Source organism: Pseudonaja textilis, chromosome 1 (assembly GCF_049901715.1).
Source record: "Pseudonaja textilis isolate UNSWEBS1 chromosome 1, rPseTex1.2, whole genome shotgun sequence".
Taxonomy (NCBI): Eukaryota; Metazoa; Chordata; class Lepidosauria; order Squamata; family Elapidae; genus Pseudonaja; species Pseudonaja textilis.
This window is the reverse complement of record NC_141990.1, coordinates 174034025-174047838: the sequence shown is the minus strand read 5'-3', so window position 1 is coordinate 174047838 and position 13814 is coordinate 174034025. Positions and strand designations below refer to the sequence as shown.

The following is a 13814-nucleotide window of genomic DNA, read 5'->3' as shown; positions in this document are numbered from 1 at the left end:
GCCATTTTGGTCTTACCTTCCAGTTCCAGCTCACATGGCTCTCTACTCAGTCTTAAGGTAAGTTTTGCGCTCAGTTGAAGGGTGGGGGCTAGCAGGCCATGTGGGCAGAGCAGCCTTGTTTTCCCGCGTGGCCCAGATTGATTGCTTGTGGACCACCAAAAATTTTCCACGACCCACCAGTGGGCCAAGGCCCTCTGGTTGGCGACCACTGGTCTAGTGACTTAAAATTAGTCTTTCAGCTTTGGCAGGAAAACTGTTCAGTAAGAGCTTGAGAATATTGAGTCATAAAATTAGCTTGCTCAATCTTTCAGTCCAAGAGACATAAATCATTAAAAATAAATTTGAACTTACTTTTTAAAAAGAGTGTCCTTGGCAGCTTCCATTTGTCTTAATATCATGTTCTGGAAGAGTGAAAGTTCCATTGCGTCTGGACGAGTACGAAATGCTGCCTTATCAATTAAGCGCAAATCTCTGTGAGAGTGACGACAAAAAAAATATTGTGGTGAATATATTTTCACACTTTTAAAAAAATAAAATTATTGAAACTTTCTATTTAATCTATTTAAATAGATGGCCACGGTCCACAGGTTCCAGTTTAATTCTCAATCAGACTAAATATTGTAATTGAGCAAGGCTGGGCAGCAATTTAGATTCAATCACCAAAAAGTGCTTCAGAGAGCAAGGGAGTGCAAAATAGCATTTGCCATTTCTTCAGGCAGCCATGGTCCTTAAAGCATTGCAGACAAAAGCTATGCTTGCACACACTGAAGCATTTTTTAGAGTTCACAGCTGAAGCCTAGCATATCCCTATTGTTTAATACTCTAAATACAAGCAGAAGCAATCGTACTTTAGGTCCTCTTAGCATTGTCTGATTTTTACATTTCCAATCAGTTTTGGCATTTTCAGATGATTTAGTAAAAAAACCCAGAGCAACGGTTTGTGAATAGGAATTAATTTAAGATTGCAATCTTTGGCTTTGCCGAATTGTAACATGAATATTGATGAACAAAACATCATCTAGCTCGAACAATATGTTTCAGATGAACCAATTAGTGAAATAACATTTCAAAAAAAATCTTTATACATCTTTTTTTTCTTCACAGCATTTCTCTATAATTGCTTTTCTTGTTTATAACATGTCTGTATTTCAAATAACTGTTTGGAGAGTGTTAATGCCAACACCTTTAAATTTGTTATGGACACAGGAAAACATCAGCCTTCAACCAATGAAATGAAATTTACTGCAGTCCATTGTGCATCTGTTTCACAGACTTTCACTAAAGAGCACAAGGTTAGGGAAAACAAGAAATGATCCACACCTAGATCTGTCTTTCTGCTTCAATATAAATTCTGACAGTGCCCCTAATGAAAAATAAGAAAAAATGTACTAAACTGAGTAAAGAAAAAATAGTTTATTTTGGGTTGTTTTTTAACTATTTATATCTGGGCAGCATATATCTGGGCAGCATTAAAACCAAATAATAAAATAAAGCTAAAAACACAAATAGCAAAAGTCATGACTGTCAAAAAAAATCATTCCTAACTTACCATAGAACAAAACAATAAAACCAATCAACCAGCAGAGCTTACTCAACCCTCCAGTCCTAATGCCTGGGGGGAACAGCAGGTCTTTCATGCATCAAGAGGTGGTGGCAATTTTCCACTAAAGAAGGTGGAAACTGCATTCTGCCCAAATTCTAAATTCTATACTGTCTTTGCTGTCAATTGTTCACAAGGTCACAATTGTTCACAAGGTCATTGGGATATAAGTCTTGGAAGACTAAAACGGTGTTTGTTTGTTTTTGCTTTAACACTCAAATACCTTCTCAAATGTGCTTTGTGAGCCAAACCAATCATTTATCTACTTAGCCATGTGGCAACATCTTCACTGGGCCCTGCTGATGTGCTTGTTCTGTAGGTGTGTGGACCAGGCCACAAGGTAAAAATGTTTCTATGTGGTGGAGGATACAAGTACTCTGAATGTGTTCACTGTCGTACCGATTTCAGCACCGATACCTTTCTCTGCAGGCCCACACACACACACACACACACACACACACATATCCTAAGCAGTGGTCGGATTCAAAAAAAATTATTACCGATTCTATAGGTGTGGCTTGGTGGGCATGGCAGGGGAAGGATACTGCAAAATCCCCATTCCCTTACCATTCCTGGGGGAAGGTTCCTGTAAAATCCCATTCCCTCCCCACCCCACTAACCTGCTTTCCAGCTCCGTTCTCCTGTGCAGGGCAACCAAAGAAGACCCAGCCGATAAGCTGGGACTGAGAGGCCAAGAATAGATGGGGGCGGGGCCAGTCAGAGGTGGTATTTGCCGGTTCTCTGAACTACTCAAAATTTCCACAACCAGTTCTCCAGAACTGGTCAGAACCTCCTGAATACCACCTCTGATCCTAAGTGTTTTTTGGAAAAGAGGAGTAAAATTCTTCATAAGAAAAAGGCAATCAGGACCACAAAAATCACAAAATCCCTTTAGGGAAGCCTAAACTATCCATTCATCAAAATATTACATATAGCATTTCTTCCCTTTTTTGTTTTTTGTTTTTTTTATCATTCATAGAAATTTATATATACATGTATGGAATGTGATTCTTTTGAAGTGATATTTCTCAGAGTGCACCGAATAAAAGAAGCTTAGGGAACACATCTGAGAGTTTCAGCATTCTTAAAGAAATTAGCTATTAAAATACATTATCTTACTGGATTAGCCTACATACACATTTCAGTTTTCTAAAAAGAAAAAACCCAATCTGATAGACTGTCTCATACTTTTCTATCTCAGACAAAAAGAGGAACAGCTCAATTAAGCTTCCCTATTAGACATTACTATCTCAGATCTTTGTAGAACAAAACTAAGCATAGTAAAATGTTTTTCCCCCACTTCTTTCCTTTTACCACAATATATACTTATTAATAAAATAATCTCAGCTGCCAGGATAAAAATACCACACTTGGAAATTGGCTCAACTGCTGATTAAAACGAATAATGGTAATGTTTCATGGCCTTTCCCAGTCAGGAAGAGAAACCTGATCAGGCACAGCTCTGGAAATATTTTAAAGATAATGTTCTCTGACAACAATTAGCTCCTTCAGGGCTCTTGCTGTCAGAATGAAGCACTGCCTCCACAAAACAAGCTAAGCACATTTTGCCTGATTTGCCTTCACGCCAACAGCCCCGGGTGAACATTTTTGGCTATTAATCCGACTGTAGTTCTTTCTGAATTCTTTGTTATCATTATTGTTTGCGTACATTCAATATTAAGCCAGCTTTACATCTCATTACTGAGCACGATAGAATGAGAACACTCATTTGCCTGATCCCAGCATTTTGCAAGCTGAGGTCATAAATAAACTGTACTTAACAGAATAAACTAATCTTCTGCAACTAGATGCCCTTCGGTTTTGCTGGGCTACGATTTCAGTCTAACCAAACCAACATGGATGTTGTCATCTAGCTGCAGATCTAAAGGACATCAGATTGGGAAGAAAGTGAGTTCTAAGTGATCTTCAAACTGAGAACAAGGAGTGAAAGGCAAATATTTATACAATTAAACATTTAATCATTATCTATCTGCAGCACTACTACTAATCTAACATTTTGCTTTATGTCAGTGGTCATTAGAGCATACCTGCATTAAAGTAGCTGAAACCCATTAAACTATATTTATTTAAGGAAAATACTGTGAACCAAAATATTTTACATACAAGAAGCTATGTTGACATAACACACTTATCCAGGTCATGGACAGATTTAACTTGTAATGTAAACACCATGACCCAGTCAGCACTAAATGGGTTAATTTTAGCCCTAGATGTTGCCTAGCCTAAGTTAAACTGACCTAGTCAGTTATCTCATCCAAACATAGAGCATGAACAATGATGCACCACAATCTATCTTCCTGCTGCTGATGTAGAGATGAAGTCCTACAGCAGCCCCACAAATATAGGACTACTCTAGAAATTTCTCCTTGCTGCTGCTTTTATTTTTGGCCCTCCCTCTTTACAGCTACATAGGTCAATATGAAATGCAGAAGTGATCTCTGTCCATGAGCACCTTGACCCTAATTAAGTTTTGGGGATTTTAAAAAATATCCAAAGTAAATTAAAATGGCAGGAAATTACTGCCTTCCAATCCCATTTATGGCAATGAGAAGACCATCAAAGAAGCTATTACTCATTTGACTATGGCATCTATGACCACATCCCATTAGTATTTGCCCGGGGTAGGAACTGATGGAACATACAATTAATAAGGTACAACCTGATGGAACTTCCTGAGTTCAAGTCCCTATTGAGCCATGAAAGCCAGCTGGGTGATGATGGGCTGGTCACTCTCTCTCAGCCCAATCCACCTCACAGGGTGGTTGTTGTGAGGTAAGTAGGGGAAGGAGGGTATGTTGGATATGTTTGCCACCTTGAGTTATGTATAAAAATAATAAAGATGGGATACAAATAAATAAAGCAATAAATAAAATAATAAATATTCTCCAAAACTATTGTTAAAGGAAAATCAACCCTGGAGTACTTTTATGATTAGAGGAGATACGTTCTCTCTTCCTTTCAGCCACTGACCCATTCATTATTACATACATACATACATACATACATACATACATACATACATACATACATACATACATGTTGTGACTCTGGGATTGGAATCTGTTCCGTTGGCAGATGTGAGCTCGAGCGAAGAGGATCTGGCAGTGAAATTTGAGCCTGCATTGCTGAGTGATTCTGAGGGCAGCCAGGATGAGGAAGTGGACTTAGCTATGAGAGACGAACCTGATTTATTGGAGGTGACCTCCCCCGAATCTGTAGCCGGGAACAGCAGCCGGGAACAGATAATCAGGAAAACATGCAAGAGGTTTCAAGTGCAGAGGAGGAGGGGTTTGAGGGATCCTGGCTTGACGTGAGAAATAGACGGAGATTGAGACGTCAATCTCAATTGGGAAAGAAGCGTCAAGCCAGGTGAGTTACAGGTGAGGCATAACACATACATACATACATGCAAAACAACCCGGCTGCATTTTTATCCAAGAGATTCTAGATGTCTAATTATTATTATTTTATTGTTTGAATTTTATGAAGTTTTTTTACTACATGAAGAAATAATATCAAGCAGAATACATTGTACTTCTATACCTCTCTAAAGTAACCTTTCTTTGTGTCTCAGCTGCAGCCCTATCTACTTATCAGCAACTAGAGGCCACCAGTGTAAACTTCAGCCATACATGTAGTTTTACAAAACAAAGAATCAACAGTCAATCTGAAATAAAGAAAGAAGGGAAAGAAAAAGACAAAGTGATCCCTGGGTCTCCACTGTTATATCCCCTCCTAGATCAAATGTGAATATCCAACAGTTCCTTAGTCTTGTCTTGTTTTGCCTTGTCCTGTCCTGTCTTTGCCTTTCATCTCTTCATTGTTATTGTCTCTTTCACTGCCAACTCCACATGATCTTCCATTCTTACTTCAACATTGTAGCATAACAGCAGACTTACAGAAATGGAACACAATATGTGTTGTTATTCTGGGCTACCTTCTACTCACTCTTTGCATTTCAGAAGCAGAAAAATGTAGTGCTGTTATTTTTCATAGATGTTTCTTCACTTTGTGTCAACAGCTGTAACTTTTGGACAGGACCATAACATATTTCAGAAGTCACTATATCTTCTAGAGCATTACCATCATTTGTTACTCTCTAGGACAGGAGTTGCCAACCTTTTGGACCTCAGGGACCACCAAACTCATAATTTTAGATCCCAGGGACCACTAACTGGTTCTGTGGGTGTGGCCTAATTTGTGGGTGTGGCTTGGCAGTCATGTGACTGGCTGGGCATGGCTTGTATGTAAATATTATAAATATTTATATAAATATTGAATTTTTTATAAAAAAGAGCAACTTTTACCCAAAATCAGGCAAAGCAGGTAGGCAGATTGAGTTGTTCACAGAATCACAGATACATTCAGAAATCTATCCATCTGCCATTGGCTAGCTCAGTTTGTCACCTAAAATTTGCTTGCAAGCAAACTCACAAAATTAACTCACAACACACCATGCATGTAAATATTGATTTTTTTATAAAAAAGAGCAACTTTTACCCAAAATCAAGCAAAGCAGGCAGATTGAGTTGCTCACAGAATCATTCAGTGATCTATCTATCTGCCATTGGCTAGCTCAGTCTCTCAAATTTGCTTGCCGTGAGTCTGCACTGAATTTGTTTGCAAGCAAACCTTCAGTCCTAAGGAGGTTTGGCTGTGCTGAGCTGAAGATCTAAAGACTAGCTAGAAAGCAAGAAATCCAACCATTTCCTGCTTCCTAGCTAATCTAAATCTCCCGGCACAGCAGAACAGATGGTGGTCAGAAAAAGGAAAAATAGCAATTTAGCAGGCAAGTTTACCAGGTAAGGAATGAGTGGGCAGGCAGGGTTCCCGCGGGCTATGTGGGTGGCGCAGCCTTGTGTTTCTGCACAGCCTGGATTAATTGCCTTGTGGGGGTGCTCTGGGGCTGAGATTTCTCTGTGGCCCACCAAAATTTTCTCACGGCACACCGGTGGGCCATGGCCTACCGGTTGGCGACCACTGCTCTAGGATGCTACAGTTCACTCAATCAATAGAATGTATTCAGAGATCCAGTGGTTTGATTGATTGGGATGAGTCTGCTGTTTCACCTTCAGGTATTTAATAGATCCTCAAGTTCAGCTGCCCTCTTAACCCACAGCTCATTTAATATAAGAACCAGTTCAGTTTAATGTAACTAAATCCTGTGCAGGAATCCAAATTCCTGGGGAACCTCTAACTTGGCTAAAATGTCTGGGGGGAAAAACATCACGCCCAGACAATGCTTAAACTATAAATATTGCCAGAAAGTTTTTTAAAAACCTTTCAGAAACTTTGAAGCTATCGTTATTATTAATAAACAGTGGCAAAGGGCAAAGTCTTTGTGTATCTATATGTCCTATAGTATTGATATATTTCCAGTGTTTACATTATTTCAAGTAATTCCACTTCTTCCTGATAGCCATAAAGATAGAGAGGATGCATGTGAGGTTAATACATCGTGTTTTGTTTTGATTTTCTAATCTTGTCCATTCAGAGCATAGTGTATTTAACGCCTCCCCATTTTAATATCATGTCATGATAACAACCATGGCATACTCTGAACTTTAAAAAAATCAAATCCCCTCTTATAAACAAATACCTGTCCAATACAAGGAAATATAAGCAACAGTTTCTCTAACTGGATAAAGATTATCCCAGAAAAGTTCAAAGGCCAGATATAAAACAAAAGGATCACCTTCATTTTTAATCCAATATCAATGAAACTTGGAAATGACATCATAATGAATAAACCTACTACAGCAACAAAAACAATAATTTTGCTTTCCTTTTTAAACATTTTGTTAGATTATAGAACAAAATACAAAAATACAATTATTTTGTGAAGACCAAAATCAGTTGAATGCACTATTCTCTGGGTTAAGTTGTAAATATTTTTAAAAAATTAATTAAAAAAAAATTAAAACATGAAATTGCACCATCTCATAAGAAAACCCAATTGTTTCAAGATCTCACTTTTGATGAGATTTGGGCATTTTAATATTTTAAAGATAGAAATATTTTGAATTGTGAGGATGACCAAGTACCATCCAGGGATGTAACAAACACCATAACGCTCAGATATGGCTTGTTTGATTTTATTACCTTTTAATTAAATGGTAGTTAGTGTAGGAACAAGAGCCAGTTTGAGGTAGAAGTTAATGGTACCAAAGTAGAAATTAGTAGACTGCAAGTAGATGAAGTGACTTCTGAAATATGTTATGGTCCTGTCCAAAAGTTACTGCTGTTGGCACAAAGTGAAGAAACAAATCTGTGAAAAATATCAGCACTAATTTTTCTGGTTTTGAAATGCAAAGAGTGATTGGAAGGTAACCCAGAATAACAACACATATTGTGTTCCTATGTTAGGCATAAAGCCAGCTGGGTGACCTTGAGTCAGTCACTTTCTTTCAGCCCTAGAAAGAAGAAAATGATAAACCACTTCTGAAATCTTGCCAAGAAAACTGCATGGACTTGTCCAGTTACCAGGAATCAGCATTGACTTGAAAGCCTCAAAAAAAGGAGAGAGAGTAAGAATAAGCCATGTCCTGTATTCACCACCATTACAGATTACCACCTAATAAAGAATGCTTTTCTAAATTTATATTCCTCTCCCAAGAGAAGAAAATAAGCTGCTATGACCAAAACAGCCTCTACTATTTCAAAATATGCATTCCTTCATCATTATCAAATGCCAGTCTTAAATGTGAAACTGGCTCTGTGAAAGAGGTGGAATGTATTTTTCTACCTCATTTGGAAGCACAGACAAGCAAACAAGACATATGCAGGGGTGGTATTCTACTAGTTCGCACCTATTCGCTAGAACCGGTTGTTAACATTCTAAACAGTTCAGAGAACTGCTTGTTAGAAGAAATTACTGGCCTAATCCTGTAAGGAAGGCAGGAAAGAAACATTCTGGTGTTGCTTACAGAAACTGCCTCTCCGTTAACCCTTCTTGGCAGGACTAGACTTCCTGTCTCAGGAACTTCTCTGGAGTTTTTTCCCCCTCCTTTGCTGGTACTTTGCTTGTGTGGAGTGACCATTCAAAATTACAATGGCACTGAAAAAAGTGACTCATGACCATTTTTCACACTTACGGCTGTTGCAGCATCCCCACAGTCATGAGAGGCCAGGCGAGGAGATACGTGCCTCGATGTGAGTGATATTGAGTTGGCCACACCTAGCCAATAACATGACCACCAAGCCATGTCCACCCAGTCACGTGACCACCAAGCCATGCCCACCACCTAAGCCATGCCCACAGAACCAGTTGTTAAACATGTTGAATCCCACCCCTGGACATATGATTAAATCTTCTACGCTTCCAAATGAAGTAAAAAAAAAATATCATCACAAAGATTTCCTCATAATATTTCAGGGATCCTAGACAGGCCTAAGGAGAGTGAATCACAGGAAACCAAGATGAGACAAAAAGAAATGCCATTCATGATGCATTGCTTCAGGAACCATGGAAAAAATGAAACTTGACTGCCTGGCCTAGTGCACAATATTGCAAAGCATGGGCTGTTCCAATTGTTTCTCTAGAGAATGAAAGAATGAATGGATGAAACAATTTCATTCTTGAAGCACATCCACTTACTTCTTTGATTTCCACGCAACATGTACAGAAAAATCTTGGACCAACTGAAAAATAATTGTTCCCTTCTCTCCATAAGAAAGGTAGCTAAGCCTATTGTAACAGGAACACAGCAGAGCAAATGGTAGCACAGCTGATAATAGCAACATCACACAAACGTAATAACTTATGGAATTGTATCAAAATTTGTAATACAAATTGCAACCACATTTATATAATGCCATAGCACCCAATTCCATTATTTTGATATCATTGTGGTTTATTATGATGCTGCCTACACTTCTCTTTAGTAGATCTTCTTTTCCTTGAAAATGGAGCAAATGGTATGGAAAGGGATAGGATGTAGTGCAGTTTTCAAACTTTTAAGAAAACCGTTCATATTTTGACATTCTGATTCTGTAACTTTATTATTTATAAAATAACATCTCCTTTCTCATCCCTCCAAATCTGCCAACTTGAGAATCTGCTTCCCTTTCTAATACCTTCGTTGAATAGGTCATAACACCAGTGTCAGGCTACAGAACTTTTCCCATTCACTCAACTAGAATGAACTTCTGAAAACGTATCAAAACGTATCAAAAAGGAATCCTTTATTGAGATGGGACAATTCATGTAGGAGTTCAAAGCAGCGTCTGAGGTCCCTCAGGCATACAGGGATAGATAAGGGAGTTTAGAACCCCTCCCCTTTTCTCGATGTGTATTTAGTGAAACAAAAGCCAGTATGTTAATTCCTCCCCACCCCTTTTGTAAGGAATGATCTTTTTCACAGCTTCCCAGGACATACCTAATTTCCCCCCACCCCCTTTTTAGAACAAACTTTTCCAGAAATTCCCAGGACACATCTCACTGTGGAATTTTTATGATCTTCTCATCTCCTGGTTGTGCCTCTCAGAGGTGATAGGTTCTGGCCATCTGACTTTTCTCCCTCCATTGTATCATGTGTGGGTTATAAAAATTCGATATAAGATTAAATATATTCAGGTTACATCAAGAAAGGATTTCTTTATCAGCCTCCCCCCACTTTACTTCTTCCACTGAAGAAATGACAGATACACAGATCTGACAACCAGTTAATCTCTAAGGAATGGGATTCAGGTCTCAGCAATAGGTCATCTCCAAAGTTAACAATTAATGTATTCAAACCATGACACAAAACAGCCAAAAATAATGCTCTTTGCAATGGTTTTGTGATTGCTTCTTTTTCAGGAAAAATTTTCAGAGCTGCTTACTTTAACTTGTAAATGTGTGTTTGAAATGGATCCAAGCTAATAATCAAAATTACTATATGAAAATAGTTACTTCTCAAAGTAGAGGTCCAGATATTAATTTATTATTTACAAATACTATGAACCTCAAAAAAGATTCCAATCTTTTTGAAGATCCCATGGAAGAGAAATCTCAGCATAGTTACTCCTGTAAAATGCAAATCTAAAATTGGATGTGTGGACAGAAAAGCAGCATGGGAGTAATGCACAGCAGAAAAAACTGCTGTGGTTAAAAAAAATTATAAAACATATTCCTCCCTATATATCTGAAATTGCAATCTCCAGAATTTTTAAAGACTGATAGCTTCATTTTACTTTAGTTGATTTAAACTCCAGAAGTTCTTTAAAATATTATGCACTTAAATACATGTGCATACATATATAAACACTAAGAATAATCAAAATATTGGTATATTGCATTGTGATACAATTCCATATATCTAGTCTAATTTATCTCCATAAATAAAATGCAGAATGTTAAGTTATACCAAGAACTTCCAAGTCATCCTTCTGGAGACTTCTGGTGATGGGTTTGCTAATAGGAAAAATCTTCTCATCTGCCTTCTAAGAGTTGTCTAACATACTATTTCATACCCTTTTACAAAATTATCTACAAAAATCAATTGGACTAAAGGTTCATCATTAAAGATATCCTAATATCCTGAGCCTACAAGGAGAATTACCCAGGTGCAAAGAGGAACTGAAGATACACTAGGGAATGTAAACCAAGGCCCTTACTTATTATAGTTATAGTATAACTATATATGAGCCATGGTGGAGCAGTGGTTAGAATGCAGTACTGCAAGCTACTTCTGCTGTGTGCCAGTTGAGTACAGTTTGGCAGTTCGATCCTGACTGGCTCAATGTTGACTCAGCCTTCCATCCATCTGAGGTCAGTAAAATGAGGACCTAGATTGTTGGGGGCAACAGGCTGACTCTGTTCAACTGCTTAGAGAGGGCTGTAAAGCACTTTGAAGTGGTATATATATCTAAGTGCTATTGCTATTAAATGCAACACAAGAAAATGGTCACTGTAACTTTATAAATATTAGCCCAACAGATACAAAATCATTTCTTCCATTGTTGGTAAAATATGTTAGCTTACAACTGGAAAGGGGGAAAAGGAAGATTAAGACCAGCTTTAGATAGCAACACCCTCATAAAGCTTAAAATACCTGTAAATTAGTATTGTACACTAGTTGAAAAGTTTGTGCCTGTGGACAATGAAAGATTTATCGCTTAAAGATCTCTCTCTCTCTCTCTCTCTCTCTCTCTCTCTCTCTCTCTCCCTCCATCTCTCTCTCTCCCTCCATCTCTCTTTTTCTCTCCCTCCCTCCCTCCCCCTCTTTCTCTCTCTTTTCAGAGAAGTAGCCATCACTAATGCTAGTGCAACAGGAAACGGACCAAGTTCCTTCAGCAAAATCCAAGACAACTTTCATTGAAAAGTATCTTCAGTCAACTTTATGGAAACCAATGTCTTTTAACTGCTGAAACCACAACTTTAATTTTCCAAAACTACTGTATCTGCTAACACTAAAGCATTAAACAAGCTCCAACATTTGTTAAGCTACTGTCGTAAGATTATGATTTATAAGATTTATAAAATTATGGGATTTATAAAATCTCAATATGTGTGATAATAAAGAAGCTGACAACTAGATATTTGTCCAAGCAGAGAAAAGTTCCCCAACTGTTTTGAAGCAAGCCATAGGCTATTGTGCCTGTGTTCTTCAACCAGCCCAGTTTATGCTCCTTGTTAACTTTATTCATAAAAGAAAAATGATTTTCATACTAAGCAATTATTTTCTCCCTAAGTCAGTTGTCAAATGCCCCCTCAATGTCTTAGAGACGCAGAATAACTTCCAAGGGTGTGTAACAGCAATCAGCAATTTGCTAAACTTTAATCGCTCAACTACTCCTTTAATGCTTCTAAAGATACCTGGCACTTTTTCAAATTTATCTAAGCCATGTCTTCTAAGACTCCAGCATTAGTTTTCTTCTGCCAGAATCAAGCAGATGGCTTCATTCCAATTCAATCACTTTCAAAGTAGTAAAAAAGAAATCTCTAATAAGAGCTTGGAGCCCAATAAGTTGCCCTTGAAACAAAGAAGCAAGTAAAACCTTACAAAGCTTTCAAAATAGTTCCTGATTGAGGATGTTCCTTAAAGAAGATTCACTGAAGAATTTTTGTAGCCTGCTTCCAAAGGAGAAGCAAATTGAAATTCTTTGCAGATTGGAAGATTTAAAACAATCTCTAACTAAATAATATTGAAATGATAACCTCCAAAAAGCATTTTACAAATCTTGCAAACTGCTTGAGTTGTGGGCAGCAAATTTCAACCCTTCTATTAACAGAGATGCGTTGAGAAAATAAGTCCTTGAAACTGCTTATTGGTCATGAGAATTGTAATTCAGAATTTGATTCTAGAGAACATGGCTTGAATTTAAACATCACTCAGCTTCTGATGAAGGAGACTGAATACTGAGAGAGGAAAAACCCGCTCTTTTGGCCTTCCACAAAGGTGTGAAAACCATGCACTGAAACTTTGCCTGGGGCACAAAGAGGAGCACACAGCCATAGGACTGACTAGAGCCCTGAAAACCCTCCCGTCTTTTAACCAATATTTTAACATCTCTTGCCTCTTTTAAATTTCATAAACTATTTTTATGTTTTTAATATTTTACTGTACACTGCCTAGAGTCCCTCTGTGAGGGATATGGGTGGTTTTAAAATGTGATAGATAGAGAGATAGAGAGATAGAGAAATGGAACAACAATGGAAGTCACAGTCATTCAACACAATGAAGCAGCATTTGACCTTGGTAAACTATCAGAGGAAAATCCTGAAGCTGTTGGGTATTCAGAGAAAATTTAAATGATCTGGAACTCGGCTAAGTAACATGTTGAAAAAAATATAATTTTCAACACAAAGAGTGGGCCCAAAAAATGAAACATTTACTCCTGCTATCTGGACTCAACCAAAAGACCAGATACCCGTCAGTTCCATTGTTCAAGCAACAAAAGAATGAATTACAGGGAACAGTGTGTGGTGCAAATGGATAATAGATTTGATTTCTACTCTAAGAGGATTTGTTCAAGAGGGGGGGAATCCCAAAGTTGAGATCACATATCATTACATACATTAGCTTATTGTAAAAGTATCTATTTGGGGCAAACTATCCAGTATTTGTAAGTTATCATCCTAATAACTTATCCTAACAAACATTATTACTTATATTTTACACATCAATTGAAACAACTATATTTTTGGAAGTACTTTCCTAGACTTTAGAGGAATTTAAACTCAAGTATTTTGGATAATATTGAACAATCT

At 37.7% G+C, this 13814-nt stretch overlaps 1 protein-coding gene across 1 annotated transcript in view; it reads right to left on the bottom strand.

Moving 5' to 3' along the window:
* The window catches only part of DNAH7 (dynein axonemal heavy chain 7), a 176862-nt gene that overhangs the window by 145330 nt on the left and 17718 nt on the right, over nt 1-13814 (bottom strand). The window contains exon 9 of the mRNA XM_087919773.1: nt 352-471. Coding sequence (XP_087775899.1) covers nt 352-471 — 120 coding nt within the window. The remainder of the gene's footprint in view (nt 1-351; nt 472-13814) is intronic.